This window comes from Pelodiscus sinensis, chromosome 5, assembly GCF_049634645.1.
Source record: "Pelodiscus sinensis isolate JC-2024 chromosome 5, ASM4963464v1, whole genome shotgun sequence".
NCBI classification, from domain to species: domain Eukaryota; kingdom Metazoa; phylum Chordata; order Testudines; family Trionychidae; genus Pelodiscus; species Pelodiscus sinensis.
In genome coordinates, this window is record NC_134715.1 from 23911962 (window position 1) to 23937024 (window position 25063).

The following is a 25063-nucleotide window of genomic DNA, read 5'->3' on the forward strand; positions in this document are numbered from 1 at the left end:
CTGGAGCTCCACTCTGTCCGGTGTCTCCACACTGCCCCCAAGCACCCTGCTGCTGCCTGGAGCTTCACACTCCACTGAACAGCTTTGCTGCTGCCTGGCAGGCTCCATCAAGCAGCCCTGCTGCTTCCCTGGGGAACTTCACCCAAGGGCTCTGCTACCACTCACAGGACTCCTCCCGGTAGCTCTGTGCTCTCTTCCCCAGCACCTTTGCTATGTCCTGGGGGGCTTTGCGCTCCCCTCCAGCAGCCATGCTGCTGCCCTCCCTCCAGGGACAGAGAATTCCGCTCCTCCCTACTCCCCCACACACTGTGGGCTCCGCGTTCCTCCCAGTGATTCTGCTGCCCCCAGTGCTCCCTTTCAAGCCCTTTAATTTGGCAACTCATCCTCATGAGTGCTCACATGGAAGATGCCAGACAAGGGAAGCCCAGATTAGGGAGTTTCAACCAGTGCAGTACCGAGTTTAGGAGAAATACAACTCTGCTTAGAATTTTGGGGAAAAAACAGAAATAGTGGCAGTTTTCAATTCTTTATTACAATTGAAATGTCTAATAACTATGAAAGAACTTGGCAATATATGATTTTGTCTTTAATAATAACCTTTAATAATAACCTTTCACTATAGGTTTCAAGCCATCCCGTGGCAATTGTCTCTTAAACTGAGGTCTTTTCTCCTGTATGAAAAAAGAAAACAATGACAATACGGTGTGTGTACGAACATGCGTGCTTGCATACTTCAGAGATTTAGCCAGAGAGATAAAAGCACCTTAAATTCATGCACATTTTTATTGAGTAGTAATATAAAATGCTTTTTTCATTGTTACAAGTGCATGCTTTGATTGCCAACATTTCAGAAGTCAAATTACAAAGGCAAGGCTGTAGGCTGTAGTGAATTACTTGGGCACTTATACATTTGATAAAAAATATCAATGGACTGTTTGTTTTGTTTTTCTTTTTTTTTTTAGAATGAACCAGTTGTAACCCGTAACTGATATACAAAGGGAAAAAAGTGAAAAAATTACACATTGTGGCACATGACAGAACATAACAAAATGACTAAACCATTATGACATTAACAGTTACCATGCATTTAGAGTTTCACATGTAACTACAAACTTATTTAAATTTCACAAGGTTTGCTAAACATGCTAACCATCTATATGTGCACTGACAAGCTTATGTTAAAAACTTTTTAAGAATACTTTCCCCCCTTAGATTTTTTCAAAGCTCTTTTTGATTACAAAATTTCAAAGGCATTAAGCATTTTTTTTTTAGAGAATATAAAGTACGCCAGTATACATACATTTCCAGTATAAGTCAGACCACTAAGCGCATTACAGTCCCATACAGGCCTATACAGCCATTTTTTTTCTTAAAAAACATGCATAGGCAGATTTTTACAGAATATAGATGCTTTTCACTGCACTTAATATGGTGTCTTGTTCACTATACTTAAAAATGCACCACTCATAAATATTTAAATTCAGCAAGCCACAACCAAGACTTGATTTACGAAAAACTGTCCCCCAAAACAAAAACCCTAAATATAAACAGCAAAAAAGATAAACGTTAGCATTATTCCAGTTTTTTTAAGTTGAAGAAAAAGATATTTGCTGCCAAATTAGTAAGATAAGTGTTATATTTAAAGAAGGGCATTGAAGCACACTAAAGAAACCTGAGGTAAGCATAATCTGTACAAAATTAAACTGTCTTTTTTTTTCTTTTTTTTGGCATTTTTAACAAATTTGCAACATTCTGTTTTTATATTTTTAAAGACTGCCTAATTTATTTTATAGCCATTGTCTGACAAGAGTAGCAAAACATTATCAATAAATAGTCCTTATTTAGTTTGTACATCATTTTGTTAAAAATGTTTTGATGTCATCCATATTTAGTGCTGCAACTGTAAACGTACAATAGTTAGTAAGAAATTAGACAAAGTTTTCATGTCCAGTAACATAATAAAAGGCCTTTCAGTAACATATCGAGAAGTTCCCAATGCAGTAGGAAAACATGTTCAATTCCCCTAACTTTGCAATATATACCAGCATTAAGCTTTCATATTTTCTATAAGCATTTTAAAGGCATATCCAAAGGAGGTGTTTAGCCCCCACCCCCCACCCACCAAAATAAAGTTTACGATCTCGTCTTAGATGATATTGTAAACTGACTCCAACACCTGGCCCCCAGAGCAAGTAAGCTATTATCAGAGGCAAGAACATCCAACCGTTGATATGCAGCAATCCCATCATGCCCTGCAGCTAAAAAAAACAGGAAATGGTCACTGAATATTGCTGCTATTACTGCCATTGCTGTCAGTGCCATTAGTCTCTGAGGAGATTGCCTTGTTGATGGAGTTAAGGTTGGCATCAGATGGCATGGCATCTCTGCGTGGAGGCATCCTCTCATTAATTCGATCTAAGCCTTTGGCTTCTTCAAAACTAGTGATCTTATGCTGTGGTGAGAATCCTTTGATAGCTAAAAGATTATTAAAAAAAGAAGCAAGTCAGCAAAGTCAAACTGTTGGTAATTTATCAATTTATCAATCATCAATACCCGAGAAATTCCCTCCTCGTGGTGAGCAAAATAACAAAATCCCACATACTTCTTACTTCTTACCATATTTCGGGGGGAGGGGGGGAGAAGAGGGGAATGGAAAAATTAATAGCCCATGTCTCTCGCAAACCAAATGTTTTTTAACAAGATTAAATTCTAATATTTTGTTGTCACCTTGAGTTTGGCTTAAAATATTATGACTCTGACACAAAAGCTACAATTTGTAATTATGAGCAGAGCTTAAGGCAAAACGACTATCTATACTTTCTTGTAATAAATTAAAGCCTTACAAACATTGTGCCTAACCTCAGCATCCTTACTCTGGCAAAGCTCCCATGGACTTTCAAGGACTTTTAATTTTTTTGGAATAAGGACTGAATAAAGATTTACATACTGAGCCAATTAGAAATCATGCATGGCACAGAGTGATCAATTTGATGGTTACACATTAAAGTTATCAAACAGATAGTCCTATAACCCTTTTGGAATCCCTGACAATTTTTAAAAATTGCTCAGGTGCTCATGTGTTACTCAAGAGCAGTAACCTTCCCTGTCATCCCCTGGGTCCTAGAAAGTAATTTGGTTAAACTCGAGTAATTCAGTATGACATGAACTAAAAATACCACTCTTCTGGCATATTTGTTCCTCAGCTTGGAAAATAGATCAACATAGGACCCTATAACTGAATTTAAAAAGTCAATGAATCTGTCCTTCAGCAATGACATTTTCATTGATCTCAGCAGGTATCCGCAGATTAGGCAAAAGGATCTGTAGAATCTGATCCAACTATTTTATTACAGGATTTATTTTTGAAGGTACATCTATTTAAAACAGAAGAAAAAAAGGCACTGTAGGCAAAGAGTTGTTGACAGCCATTAACATAATTTATTGTAGCCTTCTGTGCATTTTTCTCATCCTTGAAAATCAAATCAATCTACCATATTTCCAGAACGTTGGTTGCATTTTTGTTATACTTTGATCTTAACATGCCATATAGCAGAGATGGTGTGTTAGTACCAGGAACCCACGAACTTGCCGAGATAACAAGATAAAGGAGTAATAGAGAGGTAGCCAGAATATGATCTGAGGAAGTGGGTCTGGCCCACGAAAGCTCATCACCTATTAAACCATCTTGTTAGTCTTTAAAGTGCTACATAGTTTTTCCTTTTGTTTTAGCAAGATAAATGAGTTTGAGAGATAAAACACATTCCTGTTCCACCCCCCCCCCAAATCTGATTTACCAGAACCACACTGCCAGAAAGAAAAGAAAGTACATTCAGCACCCTCTCCCAACTCTGAAGTGGCTAGCACTTTTCTTCTTTAGAACCTTTTTAAAAAAGTCCCTGGTACCAACATACCACTCACTGAATTTTGTGGGGAGCATGGGAAGCAGCAGTCATGCTGATATTTTGCCAACCATCTCTGTACAAATGTGTAGACCAATTTGTTCCTTGAGATTAATTTCTTTAACCCATTTAATGGATGTTTCAGATTTCAAATGATGATATTTTTTTTTCATATACTATTTTAACAGGATGGTGATTATTCAATTGAAGGGGGAGAAGTGAAAAGAGAAGGGCCCACAGCAAAGCTTCTTCTTTAATTCCACCACCAAAAGATGTCTAATGGACACGAATGCCAAACCTTTACAGAAAGTTTAATGGCTGGTGGCTGTATTAAGCTGGAAATCTCATCTCTTCTTCTGCAGTCTGACCCTCCAAGGTGCTCAGCCCATTGGGTATTGTAGATGCTGATCATCTCACAGGATCAGACCTCGGCAAATAACTACAGTGCTGATATTTTTAACTTATAAGGGGAAATATCCTTTTATCGGGCATTTGTTTGCTATATTTAGTAAAAGTATGTATGGTTATAGTGGCTATCCAGTGGTAACAGCAAGTGAAGGAATAACTTGAAGAATGAATATTCCTTGAATGGGGTTTGCATTCAATTAGTTTTATTTCAAGCAGACATGTTATAAACCTTAGTGCTGAAGAATGTGCTCTGCTGCTGTTGCTGGTCAGACAATGAGTATTAGCAGTTGACACTGAGAGTATACTAAACACGACACATAGTCACAGAAATCACAGAAAACAGCCAAACTGTCAACGAGAATGCACACTGCAGATTAGAATTTGCCAATAGGAATAGATAATTCCAACATAAATAGCAGTTCACTCACTGCTATTTAGAAAGCAGTTGTATTTTCTCTTACTTATTTTGTTCCACAATTATGATCACTGCTTTATACAGATCAAAAACAAATTCAAATGGCCAAAAAGAGGCACTTTTAACATCATACTAAAGGACCATGACAAGGAGATTTTTTTTCTCTAAAAAATCAACTGTTTTTAGTGGGGCAAGAACAAAATACAACTGAAAAGAATTTTGTTTTAAAGGGGAACTTTAAATTTTTTCCAAAACATTTTATTATTAATTGCATATTGCATATGCTTATGTAAATATGAAGTTAGATCTGAACAGTATGGTTAATAAAATTGCATACGGATTAAATTAAACGGATCATCAATAAAGCACCAAAGTTTGCAATACTGAGCATTCAGAAATCTTCTGAGGCAGCCAGTCTTTAGATTTGTTTGCTGGTGCTGATGTAAAGGGTTGTTCTAATATAAATACCCAGTACATTAACTGACACTACCAGAAAAAAAAAAAAAAAAAAAAACAGGACATCCTGTAGACAAATGTCTCATGTGTTTTACTTTTTAGAGAGACATAAAAAAAACAAGTTGAACTGTAACAAAGAACCATTCAAAATTAATTTTTTTATTATTGACTTCAGCCCCGCCTCCCCCAACCATATTCATAAAGTTGAGTGTTTTCTTTTTATCAATGATAACTGAAAATGATTTGAGGCAGAGAAATGGTTCAGCCCTAAGAATACAGCTTATGCGCTATGTGTCAAAGAGCATTTACTAACAGCTGCCGTGTCTCCTTCTCTTTCAGCTAAAAGACCCCCTCATTCCCTGTGACACTACTCAGTACTTAATTGAATGTACACAAATTAGAACATCGTTGTACCTTTAAAAAAAACCACAACAAAAGACTTTCCCCTTTAAAGCAAGTATACTTTGGTTAATACCGAGCCACAATTGTTAGCCCAACACCCACACACTCTGTACAAGCTACAGCAAAATGAATACACCCAGCAGAGCCCTTATCTGTTGTAGCAACAACAGAAAGGGAACTGGCCAATTTACCTTCATCAGCCTCAATAGCCTCAACAGTAGCTGAAGAGAAGAAAGGGGTTGCAAAACGAATGAGAAAAATGAGCAGAGGATTTTAACTCTAAGAACAAGTTAGTGAAGAGCAAAGGAGCTAATACACTAATGTTACTGTAAGTGTTGGATTTCGGAACAGAAGACAACAAAGAAATGCTACACAAGTAACAAAATAAGTATAGTTTGCAGGTTTGTTGGAGCTACAGAAAATGTTTTGGGAAGCTGAAGGATTCACAAATTAAACCTTAAGAAGAACAAATTTTGCAAATTTTCTTTCAACTCAAAGAAGTTGAAAAAATGTTTTCCACATTGTGCATCTGACCTACAAAGTGTACTGTAAAACCATGGCTACATTTATGAAAAAAAGTGTGAAAAAGGGGGAGAGGGAAGTGGCATAAAGCCAGCAGAAGAAATTCACACCACTTATTATTACAGTTTGGAGAACACTAGCTGTTATTAGTACTGCACAGGACTGAAATGTCATTGAAGACAAAAAGGGCAAAATTTACAACTTGTAATATAAATATTTGTTCTCTTTCCTCACTTAAAAACCAAAACACTATGAGGTGGTTAAGACAAATTCTCTCTTTTACTTATATCATTGCATTTCCAGCTCTATCTGCATACCTCCCTCCTTATACTATCATCTCTGCAATTCAAGCACTTTATATATTTTAAATCAGATGGTATTTAATGTATTGAAGGGATAAATATGATATTTAAAGCTGCTGGTAGCAAAAATATAATGCTTGATCAGAAAAACCTTTTATGGTTGTTGAAGTTGCTACTCTGTAAAGTACATACTGTAAGCAACTGCTGATCAATTCATTACAAAAAATATAACCCTATTAAAAATCACCAGTCACTCTGAATTTGTTCTTATATCCAAAGATTCAGAAGCTGAAGTGGTCAGCATATGTCACCTAACTTAATGATGGCACAGCCAAGACCTTTATGAAGATATTTTGAAAAAAAGACTACTCTTTTGGAAAACAGATTAAGAGACAAAGCTTTTCACTTTCCACCTTTTCTTCACCTTGAGATGATTTTTTAAGTAAAGTAAGTTTTGCTGTCATTATATCAAATATACAGATGTTCTCCAGAATGGAGAAGTCACCCACGGGACACAGCATAGTAAACTTATATCTTGCAGGCTAAAAAGAGGATGGCAAATCAAGAAACTGAAAAAGTAGAAACAAAAAAACAAACACTAAAAGAAATATAGCGACTATGGTTAGAAATTTAGATGAGTAATGAGATCAAAAGTACCATTGACACACTAGAAATAAATAATGACTACTGACATGTGTACTTCCACAGAACTTACAGGTCATATTTTCTGTTAATACAAGTAGCATTATGAAAATGTGCTAACAAACTATGCAGCTTTCAGAATAGTTGGTGAATGGTGTATTCTGCATTAAATAATGTAATGGACTGTGTATAGTAATGTTTTACTAAACCAGAATGCTGCAGCATGAGGGGAATACATATTTGATCTAAAATTTTCTGGAAACATTTTAAAAGTTATTTCGGTTCCTAATGTTTTGACTGGTTGACAAAAACCTATTCCTGGCACCAAATTCTCTAAGAAGTCTAAAGAAATGATAATGAGAAGAGCCTGGATAAAGATCCTACTGAGATAGGCATTCTGGTGAATTATATTGCAGCATTTTCAAAGCAGAACATTACTATGTGTGTAACACATAAGTCACAACCTCCTCCCGTCCCCCTGCCCAAAAACAAACAAACCCACCACCACACCACGGAATACCTGAATCTTCTAGGTAAGAGAAAAGAGACAGTAAAGAGAAAAATACAAAGAGAAAGAATACTCCAGGAAGAAAACAGGAAAATGAGAGGCTGAGACTGTGTTAAAAATATAAAGCAAATTTCCATTTCTCACATGTATTGACAACAGAACTATACTATAGAAATATAAAACATTATCGGGTGCATGGCATATACTGAATGATCACAGAAAAAAAGAGGATATAGTAATAAATTAAACACTTTTGCAATTCCAAATTCCAATATTATATCAAATTTGTTCCTACTACATACTTAAAATACACCCATAATAGGCCTTGCTATAGAATTGGAAAGAAAAAGCATATTGTGTTTGCATACAGAGACCAAAATATTAAAAAATCCTTTATTTAAATGTATGCAGTTTGTGAAATTGTTTCTTTTATGTACTTCTTACATCATCATTTAGAATCGCCAGAAGATATTTTGTTCATGATTTCTCAATGAGGAAGCAGAAGATAGACAAAATACAGTTGGAGTGCCATTATTTATGCTGAATCCACAGCACTGGGAAAAGCAAAAGAGTTTTTAACCAGAAAAAAAAAAAAAAAAGAGACTATGAACTTTGAGGAAAAGAAAGTACTTTATAGGCAATGTGGATTTATCATGTTAGTAAAGTTTATTTTCTGATTTCTCTCTCTGAAAATCAGCTGGATATCATAAGTCTTGAAAAGAGGCCCTACAGGAACCACTCAGATATTCAAGAAAATATTTCAAACCATCTGTTTTATTTTGTGCTTTAATTTTTCCTTGAGAAGATGGTGATTATTCTTCCTTAGGTTCTGCAATTCAATCTATCATTTTATATATATATAATGGCACACAAAGACAAACTTGCTTACCGCTCTGCAGAGTTTGCTTTCCTCCAGAGAGGACACCACTGGGCAGCATTCCTGTTGGAGTCAAACCTTTCAGTGTCAGCACGCTCTCACTCTCTTCTCTACAGGGGGAGGAGGGAAAAAAAAAATCAGTTTTTTTTTCTTTCCTAGGATTGGAACACAAGTGGAAAAACACATTGAACAATATAAATTACAGTCTCATCTAAGCACTATTTTAACGTTTAAGGGGCAAAATTCACCCTTGTGCAAAGGGCCTGCACATGTGCTACTTGAGCTTTCAAGTGGTGTACAGGTAGGTCTTTCCCAGCTCCACTGCACAGAAGTGAGCTTCCCAATATCCAGCACTGGATATGGGTGGTTATCCAGCTAATAATGTAACTTGGGCCTCCAGGGTAATGTTGCACCAAACTGTAGCTTATGAGCCACATGTGGCCCTTTTATCTTTACAGTGCAACTCGGGGAGCTCCCACTTTCTCCACCTACCTGAGTGAGGGGAAGGAGAATTTGGGACTTGCCAGCAGAGTGGTGTGTCTCTGGGCTTCAGCCCTGAGAGGCACACCTGATGTGGCTCAAGGCTTTAGCAGGAGTGGGGCTGAAACTGAGCCTCGATAGGGCAGAAGTCCCAAGCTCCAGCGGGTGCATCCTGGCTCTCAAACCTGTATGCAGCTCGGAGTGTCAGCAAGTTTGGCCACCCCTGCTAAGCCATTAGCTATCAAAATAGGAGCAGTGGGATGAGAGTAATAGCAGCATTGGTTAGCAACATGTTTAACATCTTCTTACACTGTGGGAGGGGGTTTGGCCATCAATTACATTAGTAGCGAGGTACATAATCAGTTGATTTCAGTCATGGAAGGTACCCAGCAATAAGCAAAAGCATTACGTTAACAGGAAATTTTAGTCTTAACTTCACCACTGCTACTGTGAAAATGAAGTAAATTAGCTGAGTTCACGCACTCAAGGAAAATCATTTTAGGAAATGTGAGGAGTGAGTTCTGTAGGCTTCCAAATATAGACGTGTAAAATGTATCATCTGAATGTATGAGGAACAGCAGAAGGAAGAACAACTCCTCACAATGACTGAACAGCTTGAAAAGTATCTCAATATTGCTTTCAAGAATTGCAGTGTTATTAGAATTGATACTTGCTTCACAGCAAAAACTGAAAACTGACTCAATTTTTTTTCAGAGAAGCAAATTTGATGTATTTTTTCTTTGAAATGTGAAATTATGTTAATCTAGTGGGAGCCAAAATTCACACACATGGATGAAGAATTTGGCCCCAACTGTACTACATGCTAATGTATTTTTCTCTGCTAACACCAAGAGCTGTCAAATAAGTATTGTTTTTGTTCAGTAACGCAAGGCCCACCAATTTCAGTATTTAAGAGCTTCTCTTTTCCCTTCAGCATATAATTTTCAGATTCTATTTACAGCCTGAAGATTGTGCAGATTTTTTTCAAGAATCCAAATCTGGTTCACTCTTCTATACTCCAGTCAGGGCACTAGCAAAGGTCTGGATGTCAAGCAGAATTAACACTGCCTTTGTATCACATTACAAGGTATTAAACACCAGGAAAGGTTCAGATGCCTCCGTTGACAATCTACTTCTGAGAGTATATGCATAAACTTCATTTTCAGCTGTTACTTCACCTCATTTGTAACTGAACTTGGAAAACAATTCTAATATTTCTTATAGATTTACCTTCACTGTTCGCAGATGGTATTTTTCTGCAATTGTGTTTTGATACATTAAGGCTGTGTCTACACTGGCATAATTTCCAGAAATGCTTAAAATGGAATACTATTCCGTTTTCAGTTTTTCCAGAAAAGGAGCCTCTACATTGGCAGGCTGCTTTTCTGGAAAAGCCCTTTTTCCGGAAAAGCGTCTGTGGCCAATGTAGATGCGCTTTTCCGGAAAAGAGCCCCGATCGCCATTTTTGCGATCGGGGCTTTTTTCCGGAAAAGACTACTGGGCTGTCTACACTGACCCTTTTCTGGAACAGTGTTCCGGAATAAGGACTTATGCCCGAGCGGAAGCAGAATAGTTTTTCCGGAATAGCGGCTGATTTTGTACAGTAGAGCATCGTTGCTTTTCCGGAAATTCAAGGGCCAGTGTAGACAGCTCGCAGATTATTCTGAAAAAGCGGCTGATTTTTCGGAACAAGTGGCCCAGTGTAGACACATCCTAAGAGTAATCTGGTGGTTTCTCAATCACCTACTGTAACAAGTTTTTTTTAAACTAATCCTGAATTACAGCCTGGTCTTCTTTTCCTTTTGTTGCTCAAGTATTTTATTTTCCATAAATATGATGACAAAAATATAATTCACTTGAAATTATTTGTGCTCCTATCATGAAGCACTTATGTCATGTAGAAACAGTGGCACTTTTAGCATTAAGTTATATGGCCTAAACTTCCCTTTGTATGATCCCTTTTTCTTAGGAAATTAGCATTCTACCTTTGCAAAAGAGCGTAATTCCATTTTATTCCCTGGATTTTGAGGTGTTAATAAAGCCAATGGACCTCATACTTTATGAGTTTCACATAAATTGAATAGAAAGCTGTTTTCCATGTATGTCAAAATGGCAATGTGTTCATACGTTGAGTGAAACACATTTACATGTGTTTTTCTGGATGTCTAAAAAAAAGGGGGGAGGGCTTTCTTAGGAGCTAACTAAAAATGGCTTTTGCAAAAGACACCTGAAATCAGGGCTGGTTCAGGTCCTAGTATGACCTCTACCAATGCATGTCGCCAAAAGATTGGCAGATCTGAGGCAACTAGGGAAATATTGTCTAGAAGTTACTATAAAGTGGTAACACAAATGGTTGAAAACCTCATTTAAAGAGTAGTTATCAATGGTTTGCTGTCTAACAGGACCAGGTATCTAGTGGAATCCCACCCGGGACTGTCCCAGGTCCAGCAGAATTCAATACTTTCGTTAATGACTTGACAAATTGGAGAACAGGTCTGAAAATAACAAGATGAAATTCAATAAAGTAAAGGAGCACACTTTGGAAAGAAAAAAATCAAATGCATAACTACCTAGGGAAATAACTGCCAAGGTGGTAGTGCTACTGAAAATGATCTTGGAGTTTACAGAGGATTATAGATTAAATACAAGTCAATATGATACAGATTGTAAAGAAGTTAATACAGTGAACCCTCGCTACTTCGCGGTTCGACTATCGCGGATTCACGACTTCGCGGACTTTTTTCATTACATTATGTATATACGTGAATCCGCGATGGTCGAACCGCGAAGTAGCGGTTACCAAAACTTTAAAAAGCCTCCGGGGAAGCCGGCGGGGGGGCATCCCAGGCGCGCCTGGGCTGCTCCCCCGCCGGAGCCCCTCCGCGGCTTTCAAAGCCTCCGGGGAAGCCGGCGGGGGGGCATCCCAGGCGCGCCTGGGCTGCTCCCCCGCCGGAGCCCCTCCGCGGCTTTCAAAGCCTCGGGGGAAGCCGGCGGGGGGGCATCCCAGGCGCGCCTGGGCTGCTCCCCCGCCGGAGCCCCTCCGCGGCTTTCAAAGCCTCGGGGGAAGCCGGCGGGGGGGCATCCCAGGCGCGCCTGGGCTGCTCCCCCGCCGGAGCCCCTCCGCGGCTTTCAAAGCCTCGGGGGAAGCCGGCGGGGGGGCATCCCAGGCGCGCCTGGGCTGCTCCCCCGCCGGAGCCCCTCCGCGGCTTTCAAAGCCTCCGGGGAAGCCGGCGGGGGGGCATCCCAGGCGCGCCTGGGCTGCTCCCCCGCCGGAGCCCCTCCGCGGCTTTCAAAGCCTCGGGGGAAGCCGGCGGGGGGGCATCCCAGGCGCGCCTGGGCTGCTCCCCCGCCGGAGCCCCTCCGCGGCTTTCAAAGCCTCCGGGGAAGCCGGCGGGGGGGCATCCCAGGCGCGCCTGGGCTGCTCCCCCGCCGGAGCCCCTCCGCGGCTTTCAAAGCCTCGGGGGAAGCCGGCGGGGGGGCATCCCAGGCGCGCCTGGGCTGCTCCCCCGCCGGAGCCCCTCCGCGGCTTTCAAAGCCTCCGGGGAAGCCGGCGGGGGGGGGGGCATCCCAGGCGCGCCTGGGCTGCTCCCCCGCCGGAGCCCCTCCGCGGCTTTCAAAGCCTCGGGGGAAGCCGGCGGGGGGGCATCCCAGGCGCGCCTGGGCTGCTCCCCCGCCGGAGCCCCTCCGCGGCTTTCAAAGCCTCCGGGGAAGCCGGCGGGGGGGCATCCCAGGCGCGCCTGGGCTGCTCCCCCGCCGGAGCCCCTCCGCGGCTTTCAAAGCCTCGGGGGAAGCCGGCGGGGGGGCATCCCAGGCGCGCCTGGGCTGCTCCCCCGCCGGAGCCCCTCCGCGGCTTTCAAAGCCTCCGGGGAAGCCGGCGGGGGGGCATCCCAGGCGCGCCTGGGCTGCTCCCCCGCCGGAGCCCCTCCGCGGCTTTCAAAGCCTCGGGGGAAGCCGGCGGGGGGGCATCCCAGGCGCGCCTGGGCTGCTCCCCCGCCGGAGCCCCTCCGCGGCTTTCAAAGCCTCCGGGGAAGCCGGCGGGGGGGCATCCCAGGCGCGCCTGGGCTGCTCCCCCGCCGGAGCCCCTCCGCGGCTTTCAAAGCCTCCGGGGAAGCCGGCGGGGGGGCATCCCAGGCGCGCCTGGGCTGCTCCCCCGCCGGAGCCCCTCCGCGGCTTTCAAAGCCTCCGGGGAAGCCGGCGGGGGGGCATCCCAGGCGCGCCTGGGATGCCCCCCCGCCGGCTTCCCCCGAGGCTTTGAAAGCCGCGGAGGGGCTCCGGCGGAGGAGCAGCCCAGGCGCGCCTGGGATGCCCCCCCGCCGGCTTCCCCCGAGGCTTTGAAAGCCGCGGAGGGGCTCCGGCGGGGGAGCAGCCCAGGCGCGCCTGGGATGCCCCCCCGCCGGCTTCCCCCGAGGCTTTGAAAGCCGCGGAGGGGCTCCGGCGGGGGAGCAGCCCAGGCGCGCCTGGGATGCCCCCCCGCCGGCTTCCCCCGAGGCTTTGAAAGCCGCGGAGGGGCTCCGGCGGGGGAGCAGCCCAGGCGCGCCTGGGATGCCCCCCCGCCGGCTTCCCCCGAGGCTTTGAAAGCCGCGGAGGGGCTCCGGCGGGGGAGCAGCCCAGGCGCGCCTGGGATGCCCCCCCGCCGGCTTCCCCCGAGGCTTTGAAAGCCGCGGAGGGGCTCCGGCGGGGAAGCAGCCCAGGCGCGCCTGGGATGCCCCCCCGCCGGCTTCCCCCGAGGCTTTGAAAGCCGCGGAGGGGCTCCGGCGGGGGAGCAGCCCAGGCGCGCCTGGGATGCCCCCCCGCCGGCTTCCCCCGAGGCTTTGAAAGCCGCGGAGGGGCTCCGGCGGGGGAGCAGCCCAGGCGCGCCTGGGATGCCCCCCCCCCCGCCGGCTTCCCCCGAGGCTTTGAAAGCCGCGGAGGGGCTCCGGCGGGGGAGCAGCCCAGGCGCGCCTGGGATGCCCCCCCCCCCCGCCGGCTTCCCCCGAGGCTTTGAAAGCCGCGGAGGGGCTCCGGCGGGGGAGCAGCCCAGGCGCGCCTGGGATGCCCCCCCCCCCGCCGGCTTCCCCCGAGGCTTTGAAAGCCGCGGAGGGGCTCCGGCGGGGGAGCAGCCCAGGCGCGCCTGGGATGCCCCCCCCCCCCCCCCGCCGGCTTCCCCCGAGGCTTTGAAAGCCGCGGAGGGGCTCCGGCGGGGGAGCAGCCCAGGCGCGCCTGGGATGCCCCCCCGCCGGCTTCCCCCGAGGCTTTGAAAGCCGCGGAGGGGCTCCGGCGGGGGAGCAGCCCAGGCGCGCCTGGGATGCCCCCCCGCCGGCTTCCCCCGAGGCTTTGAAAGCCGCGGAGGGGCTCCGGCGGGGGAGCAGCCCAGGCGCGCCTGGGATGCCCCCCCCCCCCCCCGCCGGCTTCCCCCGAGGCTTTGAGGATCCTACTTCTACTTCGCGGATTTTCATCTATCGCGGTAGGGTTTGGAACCTATCTACCGCGATAAACGAGGGTTCACTGTAGTCTGAAGTGTGTTAACTGGAATATCATATGTAGACAATTATTCCATACTTTTCAGCAATAGGGAGACCTTACATGGAGTGTTCTAACCAACTCTGGGCGTCATACTTTAGGGAAGATGGGAACCTCATAAGACTTCAAATGTGTAAAGTTCTGTTCTCTATGTCTACTAATAGTAGCATGACAAGTAGTCAGTTTAATATGCAGCAAAGGAGATTTAGGTTAGATTTTACAATTAACTTTCTAATAATAATGATAGTTAATGACTATAATAGGTATTTGATTAACTTTTTTCTTAAAAACATCCAATGGTGGGTATTCCATAACTTCCCTTGGTAGCCTGTCAAAGATGGCACTACCTTAGCATGTAGGGAAGGGTTAAAATGATGTTTTCAGACTTTTCAAGGGCTTATATTCCTATGATTCTATTCATACACACAAATATGATTCTATTCTTCCACATGCCATTTATTTTGATTGGATTTTCCTATTAAGACCTTAAAACACAAGTTTGTTGTGTTCAGTTATCACTCAGGGCTAGATTCACAGAAGGATTTAGATGTTTACCTGCCTAAATCCCAGAATCAAGCCCTACTGATAGTCACACAAGTCCTCTCAGCTACCACAGATCTGTGTGGGCACCTAAACTGACTAGCTTCTTACATTTGTGTAGTATAAGATCCCTAGGTGTCTAAATTTCTGTGCACATGTTGTGTCATTCTAAGCATCCAGATGCCTAAACTCCAGTGTGAATCATAGACTGGGGAAATATGGACATTCCTCTGCCTAATTGTGCCTGTCAGATCAGGCGCCTTCAAGTGTGCTCACACAAAAATAGCTGGTAGAAGGAAGCAGGAGGGTAGGGAAAGCCATTCTTCAACTTTTAAAGGCCAGTGGTTTGGGTATTCACCCAGGATGTGGAAGACTCCAGGTTTAAGTTCCTTCTCCAACTGAAGGAGAGAAGGTAGTTGAACAGGAATCTGCCACCTCTCCGGTGGAGTGCCCTAAACACTGCTCTATAAGGAATTCTGATGAGGAGCTCTCCCTCGGTCTCTAGCTGTTGACACTGTAAATAAATAATAAAGAGTGTTTGGGGAACAGACAGAAAGTGCACCAAGTGCAAGCATGACAATGACTCTGTAGTCTGGTGGCTGAAGAACTCACTTCGAGGGTGGGAGACCAAGATCCAGCCCCCCTCATGTTAATGATTTTTTAATTATTTATCCACAATGGGACAGCTACAACAGGAGAGTCTGAGGAAGCCCCAAATCAGAATACCCCACAGCCTAGTGGTTAGGTCACTCATTTGAGATCTGGCAGATCCCTGCTCAATATCTTCAGTCCCTCAGCTGGAAGGGAGAGCTTGAATTAGAGGTCTCTCCCACATTTCCAGTGAGTCCTCTAATCCCCAGTGCTAAAAGTTATGAGTGAAGCCACCACTCTCCTCCTCCCCTTCTGTCTCCACCAAAAAACCCAAACAAAGGGATACTTAGGCACCTAGCTCCCTGAAAGGGGCAAGGTTGAGGACACACTGCTCCTCTCAGCATCTCCCATGCCAGCTGAGGCAGGGGGTTGTCCACCATGTTGCTTTTTGTAATATTTGAAGGAGCGCCCTCTCCTTAAATGGGGAGCCTAGGCACCTAACTCCAGCTTTGATTTTCTAAGTGCCTAAAAACATTAGATGAGCACCTATCCTCTCAGTGTATAAGGCACCTAACAACAGATCTGCTTTATTTTGAGCTTTGTCATGCCATATCTTGATTCTCTGTCTAGGAAGCTCAGTTCTTCAAAGCATAATCCTCCATGCCAAAGGTGTTTCTGCTCTTTATGGATATTAAAGCCCCAGTCCTGAAAAACTCTGAATTGCTCTTGCAAGGAGTGGAGAGCCATTAATACCCACTAATTTCATTATGCGCAGCAGCTTGAAGGATCGGGTACCACGATTTACAATTCTTCTGTGCTATTATGCAGTGTGCTGTGATCTTCTAGAGATACAGAATACAACCACCTCTGACACAGAAGATGGTAGTAATGAAATCTTTCGTGAATATACTTCATTTAATTTGGGCAGGATTTTCCAGAGTGTTCAAATTTTGCCCTAATTAAAACACAATATTTAAAAGAGCCTGGTTTTCAGAAAGTGTGGAAACTCTAAAGACCTCTGACTTTCAAGGGATCAAATTAGGCACATAAGAAGTGAATCATCTCCAACTGAGCACTACTTGTTACTCCTGAAGATCTGTGCCTTATAGTATAAATTGTTAGTGTATTATTAAATACTAAAAAAATCCAATAGCAAACTCATTTCTAGATTTTAACCTAGACTTTATTTAACCTGTTCCACATTCAGAGATGCTTAGAATCATAATAGGCTGACTGCCATAAGTCTACTCTTGAAGGATATGGTATCAAGTCCTCTGTCTCAAATTGCTATTTAAGACCCTGATCGTGAAGTCTGGCCACCAGCTGTACCCACATTGCCCACTCACAGTAAATTTGCAGGTTTTGAACTACAATCAAATGATTCCAGTCAACTTCACCTGTAAACTTGAGTGTAGTCTTGAAATAATGATTTTTAGAGGCCAATCATTCCCTTTACTTGAGAAAACAGCACATTAAATGACACTAAGAAACACCTGGAAAAACTTTAACACTTTGCATTAATTACAATGGCTATAAAATGTAGATTGTAGAAGAGCACTATTTAATTGCATGAAGAAAAATTTCCTTCTGCTGACAGGGAAAAAAGTGAGTATTCCAAAAAAGAGCTTTAAAACTAACTTGGTATAGTATGTTTTCTATTCTACTTAGAAACATCAGCTAGAAAGTTGTAAACATTAGGCAGCAATTAGTTCCTCTTGCTCGTGTTATGGGAGTAATGCAGATCAAGGGTAACAATTTATTATTGTTTGTGTTCATTTCCCGGAGTTTTAGTTAAATGAGCTGATGATTTCATCTTTAATCATATTCACAGTAGCAGCTACTGAAGCGGGTGACAAAGCATGATGGTTGGCTTCCTCTTTAGTGAGACACGTGGCACACCTTGCAAACACTCTCTGCATTGAACTTCGGTAGCTGAATGGTTCACAGACTGAAATGTGGACACTCAGAGAAAGGTTCTTAAAAAAAGAACTGTTTAGAATTTTCACTTAAATTTTCTTTTTCTAAAAGTGCTTTAAACAGAAGTGCTGAAGGGACTTAGTAACTTTTTGATACTTCATTGTGCCAGCCAAACAAGCTTCATTGATCTCTTTTGCTAAGTGCTATACAATCTTTCCTGTGAACAGCCAATTACTAATATTCTGAAATACTAATTGAGCAAGGATCCATTTTGCTGGCAATATAAAAGTTGCTTGTTTAAACAAAGAAGTCCTACCTTAGGACAGAGAACACTCTGGCCATCTTTCCTATTGCTCGGATCTTGTTCCTAATAACCTCCTTTCGAGCTGCAGCTGTTGCTCCTACATAAAACAAAACATTGAATTAAAAGTTAGCAGCTTATAAACACCACATCTTCACTTTGTATTTTGAACACAATTATTTCCCAAATCTGACTTGTGTCACAGTATACTGGTAGTAACTGGTTCTGTCTTAGTGCAGTTTGCCAAATTAAAGTGCTACTTCTGTAATGGTGATTTTGGAAATGTAAAAACATTTCCATCAATTCTGAACTGTCATTATATTACAAGTCCGCTGAGAAATGGTTTCATTGACATGATTATTGACATGATTATTGTCTAGCTATCCATTAAAGCAGCTTTGTTTTCATCTCTGTAAATTAATTTTGTGCTTCAAAAATTGGGAACCTCACAATATCATGGTACAAATCCAGAAAAAAAAGTGAATTAAGGTGCTAAAACCAACACTGAATTAATAACAGTATGTGTGTCCTGAAGTATCATCAAGGTTTTAGTGAGAAATGGGTAACAAAAATTACACAGCTGAAATGTAATTCTTAATCTTGCCACTTTAAATAAAAATAAACGAGAATTCCTAATTATGACTCATCATCATTAAACCCAGCAAAATTTGTCACATAATATTAGGCATATAGCACATATTTCAATCTATGTCATCTGTGGTTGGGATAAAATCCTTCCCCTAGCTTTCTGACATCTGTAGCTCCTGCCTGCACTCGTCATTCTCTTTCCTCCAATGCTATAGCATCTAATAGGCACTAACAGATTGCTGCAGAATATTTTCTGGTGCTCCAAGTCCTGTGTCAAAACCTATGTGAACTCTCAATACCAGGAAGTGCTGGGAAGGAAAAGCCTCATTCCACCGTTGCATGTTAGAACATATTAAGAACTTGTCTACACAGGCAGTCCACTACAAGCTGGGGTGTGACTGATGATTTCCTCTGTAAGCACACACATTGTGAATGGACAAGGGGGTAACATGCTGAATCTTTAGGGGCCTACGGATGAAGAATGGGGGAAGGGAAGCCTGTCTTTAATCATTGGCTATCTTCTCCCCTCCAAAGTTGTACCCTTACACCGAAGAAGCTGACTGAGAGGAACTGACCAGTTGCTTACACCTGAATGCATGTTGTTGGGGAAGGGAAAGGTACCAAGCCACAACAGAGCGCACAAGATGAAGGAAGGAAACTGGGTCTATCGGTCCAAGTGTGCACGCATGTTTAGGGTTTACTTGTAATAGCTGTACCTTTCCCAAATATTTGGAGGGCAGGGTGAAACATACACTTGTGTAATGGAGGAGAAACTCTCAGGCCCTCTTTTGACTACGAGAAAGATCAAAATTCAGCATAACCTACTTCCAGCCACATTGCTCAGTCCAATCAAACTGCCAAAGACTTGCCTAATGTTAACACATATTCATCTTTGTCTGAGGGATTGCCTTTGGGACTTCATCTTTGGATAGTCCTGACTATGACCTTTGGCACAGTGTCATGTGGACCACAAAACAGCCAGAAAATAGGGTGCATTGCCCTAAGCTCTTACAATATGGGAGAGGGGCTGAAGAGGGGTGAAAAACTATTGTAATCCCATGTTGTCTTGACATATCTAGTGGAACATCAATTTCTAGAGGTGACTGTGGCAGCCACTTTAATAATCTTAAATGCCACCTATATTTTTATGACTCATTCATTATTAGGTTTTAGACCCAACAGGGGCTATTGCCATCATTTACTTTGGCTTCCTGCATATCATGTCCCAGAAAAATAGGAATCATCAGTTCCTCTAGCTGGAAAAAGGCAGATTTCGTTTTAGTGTGCCTCTTGCTGATTGGAGAGGGCAGAGTTAAGGTACCGTACTGTGCTGGTAATGTTGTGGTCCCATCAGGACATTATCTCATCTCTGTATCTCTAGGTTTTTAGAGCTTTATGTACAGGTATATTTGACATTTGGGAATGGCATGAGCCAATGTGGTAACCTTTAACTCTACATTAACTAGTGACATTATGATGTAAGTCTTGCACACTAAATTAGTTACAATTCAGCATTACCATAAAGGCCAAATACCGTATGCTCTTCCAAGGAAAATATCCACTTGAGTCAGGTAAACACAATTCTGATATCTTAAAAAAAAATATCACTTCCACTTTATAAAAGTCCCACATTACTAAAGTACCAGATCTTAAAAAGACGATTAACATCTTAGGACTGTACCTCTCCAGAGTTCTGAGGCTATGTCTACACAGCAATAACTATGTTATTTGCGTTATTTCGAAATAACATAGTCCACGTCTATATAGCCGGAAGTTATTTCAACATAATGTTAAAACTGTCTCTCTGGAAGATTTCTTACTCCTCATAAAATGAGGGTTACAGGAGCTGGAGTAAGGGAAGTCAGAGGAAGAGTGCTCTATTTCGAAATAAGCGCAGTGTAGACAGCACCAAAACTTGAAATAAGCTATTTTGAAATAAGCAACGCAATTGACATAGCTCAATTTACGTAGCTTATTTCAAGTTAAGCCCTGCTGTGTAGAAGCGCCCTGAGTGAAAGAAAAACTGAACTTGCTGAATGTCCACAGACAACTTCTATGTAAACTAAAGTCTGATCTGTCCATGTTCTGAATGCAAAAAGAAAAATACTCCATTCAAGTAAATGCCACTCTTTCATGTCCCAGAGTAAAAGAGGAAAATTAAATGAAAATTCCTATTTCTAATTCACCTTACATTAATGAAATACATATCAATGCTTTAACCAACCATTGCCATCACAGATGCCAAAACAGCTGGTGAGGAGAGGAAATAATGCAGTTAAGATGGGAGAAGGCAAAAGTATCAGCGTTTCACAGTCTCCTCTGTGTAGTTGTAAGTATTCAATGGAAAACTGGAGACTTTTGATAAAACTACATAGAAATTTGCTAAGCATTTTACAGAGCCTGCAGTCAGATGATTCTTACGATTTGTGAGTTTTCCCACACATTTCAGTTGATAGCAACAATGGTTAAACAGGCCAGACCAGTCACTGCTCTTGTTTAATAAGTTACTGCCAATTTCTCAACTCAGCTAAGCTCAGGATGAACTAAGAGCATCACTGAGAACAAAGACAGTTTTAGAAGGTGGTGTTCACTAGTATTCACAAGATATCTAGGTGCCAGAACTGTTATTTATATATGTTAAAAATTGTAACAAGAGTCTACCATTTTTTCCCTGAACTTGTGCTAGTCTATTGTATTTTCAGGGGTCCTATGAACAATAACTCAAAGCTTTCAGAAATAGAAATGTGCTCAACTCTTTCATCCTTTAGTTCATCATAAAAGAAAATGTTATGGTCTCAAGAACTGTGCTTTGTAGTGACAAATTCAAACTCAGTCTGACACAGCAACATGTTATGCAGTAGACGGAAATTAACCGTTTACTCCATATACTGCCAATCTTGAAAAATGTAGGCAAGGAATCAATGTACAAAACACTATTCACGATTGGTGCATATAATTTCACAACCATATAGGTAAATACTTATGCAAATAAGTAGTTATGTGTCCAACCATAATCAGTTACCACAATCTGTATGCTCAGGTATGGTAACTGTATTGAACAAGCAAAGCTGTGTTTTTTTGTACAGCTCCTGAGTCCTACCATCATTCAAGGAATATTTTACCTTTTTACTGCTGGGGACAGGTTACCCATAAAGGTGAATTTCGTCCTTTATACATTTTATAATATTACTTAAAATGTACTTGTTCTTTAGACATACCTGCCAAAAAATAATTACATAGAATCATTTACTGGAGCATTTGCAAAAAGGGGGACAAGAACACAGCCAATGTTAAAATTTGCTTTTTTTATTTGAATAAACATTTGAATATTATTCTGTAAAAGACTATTGCTCCAGATAAAGTGAACAGCAATTAGCATAGGCAGCTTGTTTGACACTGATGATATTTTACTTTGCTTGCATATATGATTTATACTTTCAAGCAGTGCAAGAAAATATCAGGATAGCATCTGAAAACATACTGTGAGTGCAGGACTAAATGGAAGGATAATGATGCTGTGTGTAAAAACCCCACTAGGAAAATAATAATAAAATTAAATGTAACCCCTTCTAACTAGTTTAATACCTTTCATCTGTGCATAAATAGGATCTTCTTATGAAATTCCATGGGGAGAGGGAAGAAACAGATCAATGAAGTTTGGAGAATGAAAAAAAAATAAAATAAAGAACATTGACAACATCAATGGAAAAGCAATATTTATGTAAAGTCTGAAAAATAGAAAAGAAACAAATTAGGTAGGGAACATCCAAAAAGAAAGAAACAGAACTGAAGAATGATGAGAAGAAAAGAAATACTGCTCAGCTTACTTGAAACTTAATGTTAGTAAATTGTGTAGTAAACTAAAATGCAACAAGACCATTAGAAACTAATCCTAAATCTTCAACCTGCCATCCATACATGGAATAGTCACTTTTTAAATCCTCCTATAATGCATCAGCTGATTTGATATTCACATCAGGCTGGAAATGCCACTAATGGGAACACAACCTAAACCTGCCCCCATAATGCACCATGCTCTTCTCCCCAAGTATTGAGAGGTGATACAGTCTGTATCAGGGATGCATGCACACAGCAAAGGCTAATGGCAGTTTAGGGAGTATTAAAACATGAATAATCTATTGCCATTCTTGAGATTTCAGGGCAAAATCAAAGTTGATATCCCTCTTGAGTGTCATTGGTTTTGATCAGCATGGGAGATATGACTCTGCTACCTCCAGCAAAGTCAATGATGCATGCTGTGTTTATGCATTTCACAGTATGATCAGATCGGAGGATTTTGCACTAAGCAATTTATAGACATCAAATAGAAGAAAATATTATGGATGCAAATATTTTTTAATTAAATAGCTCATTTTAATGCAATTTAGATGCAGCCATCAGGGTCCAGGTACATAACTCCCACTAGAGCATTCATTTGTCACAGGTTAGGAACTGTTCTGTACACCACTGCTAAATAGTCCTGCAGGACAGCATCAATGTTATTGGGAAGAGGTAGGAGAATTTCAATATTCTTCCAATGAATATTCTTTCAGAAATGAAAACAAATACTTAAAATTCTACTCTCTCACTTGCCCGAGGAGAATATTATGCATTACCCACTTTTTCTTGTTGGTTTTATGGGAAAAAACCCTGTCCTTTATTACAGTTAAGGGACTGATTGACTTGTGACGGTGAGACTATTTATATATGCAGCTAGTAATACACAGTCTTACCAACAATGGGTTTAGTTGGGATGTAAGGGTATGTCTACACTACCCCGCTAGTTCGAACTAGGGGGGTAATGTAGGCATACCGCACTTGCAAATGAAGCCCGGGATTTGAATTTCCCGGGCTTCATTTGCATAAACCGGGTGCCGCCATTTTTAAATCCCGGCTGGTTCGAACCCCGTGCCGCGCGGCTACATGTGGCACGAACTAGGAAGTACCGTTACTCCTCATGGAATGAGGAGTAACAGTAGTTCGAACTAGGCTTCCTAGTTCGAACTACCTAGTTCGTGCCGCGTGTAGCCGCGTGGCACGGGGTTCGAACCAGCCGGGATTTAAAAATGGCGGCGCCCGGCTTATGCAAAAGAAGCCCGGGAAATTCAAATCCCGGGCTTCATTTGTAAGTGCGGTATGCCTACATTACCCTCCTGGTTCGAACTAGGAGGGTAGTGTAGATATACCCTAAGAGAGTAGTAGCCTTTGCTAAAGGTAATTTAGTCTCCATGTTTGCGCAATTCTGGGTTGTCCTTGAATATTAATCATTGTGCTGATTAGTATCCAGTGGGAATGTTTCACAGACTGTTCACAGTGGAATGGAAGTTTGATCACCAAAACACATTTCACGTAACTCAGTTGAGTCTTGAAGCACACGGCTTTATTCATCAAATTCAAACCTTACCACTCCCAACTGATGACTAAATGCAGCACATTAAATTGTGATTGCTGCTTTTCAGTGGCAGGGCTTTAAACCTTAGCTACAACATTGAAGGTGTTTTGTGACATGAAAATTAAGCCAAGCAATTAAGAAACCTTTTTGTGCCAGATCATGAGAGTGCATCATACAAAGCAAGCAGTATCTTATGTCAAGTTGTCTATTACATCATTGCATTGTTTTAATTAGTAGCTCATAGGGTTTTAAATTATTTCAATCAAATGCATTAGGTAAGAAGTGCTGCTAATTAAAATACAATCGTACTCCAGATAATATGCTGGTTAGTCAGAAGCAGCCTCATTGCTAGGTAAAACATATGATGTGCAAACCATAAAACACACTAGTTAGGATTTACCCAAGACATTCGTTGATGTAACAAGTTACCTATCCACTACCATGACAAGCAGGAAAGAAATAAAAAGGGTGGCAAGAGAAAATGATCCAAGTTTGCATATTATATTTTATATTATAGATTTAACTTTTCTGTCTCTTTGAAGCAGATACAATTAAAAAGCTAATGCAACCAACCAGTGGAACACAAGTGCTTAGAAAGGGCATTAAAAATGTATTTAGCCCTCCCTCCCCCCATTAACAGAGACTACCTAAAGGGAATGCAGATCAGGAGCCGATAAAAGTAAATGAAATTAATGTGCACTCTCTCACATCAACATAATCAGACGACAGATTGCAACAACGACAGATTGCAACATGCATGACCCAGGTCACTGTTGCTGATTCACAAGGACACCATGCAGTGTGGTGTGGTGCTTTAATTCTGGAACAGTGGAAGAGGCACACGGGAAGATGGCAAGAAACAACCAGTGGATGCTCAACTATAGCTCATTCTCCTTCCTCCTGCTCAGTGCTTTTCTGAGCATTTTGGCTCTCAATACAAATAATGAAAGTCAGTGAGGAAATGCAAAGAAAAACTAAGCACAGTTTCTGGAGCTCTCACTTTAAATATTTTGAACCAGGGATAGTGCTTGTATAGATCAAATGGTGAGGAACAAAATCAGTATGAAGCCCGGGAAATATGGCAGTAGTAGGCTCTGGAAACTACACATGGTGCAAAAGATTTCTGAAGTAGTGATGTTAAAGAAAACTAGCCCATAAACCAAAATGTATGTGTTAATTTAATGATCAGGGATTCTTTCCCAAGGCACAATCCTTTTATGAGGCTGAACATCAGATTAAGGAAGGGACAAACAGAGCACAAGACCCTACAAAACCAAAGCAAAAAATGTAGGGGTTAAAATAAGCATCACCTTTACTAAGGACA

General features: G+C 42.2%; 1 protein-coding gene across 4 annotated transcripts in view; it reads right to left on the bottom strand.

Moving 5' to 3' along the window:
* Positions 1–764: 764 nt before the first annotated feature.
* PPP3CA (protein phosphatase 3 catalytic subunit alpha) overlaps positions 765–25063 on the bottom strand; it is a 333809-nt gene continuing 309510 nt past the window's right edge. For all 4 annotated transcript variants that reach the window (XM_075929664.1, XM_006126898.4, XM_075929665.1 and 1 more), the window contains 5 exons: positions 21933–21959; positions 17775–17859; positions 8444–8541; positions 5772–5801; positions 765–2475 (listed from right to left, as the gene is read on the bottom strand). In XM_075929664.1, coding sequence (XP_075785779.1) covers positions 2279–2475; positions 5772–5801; positions 8444–8541; positions 17775–17859; positions 21933–21959 — 437 coding nt within the window. In that variant the 3' untranslated portion in view covers positions 765–2278. The remainder of the gene's footprint in view (positions 2476–5771; positions 5802–8443; positions 8542–17774; positions 17860–21932; positions 21960–25063) is intronic.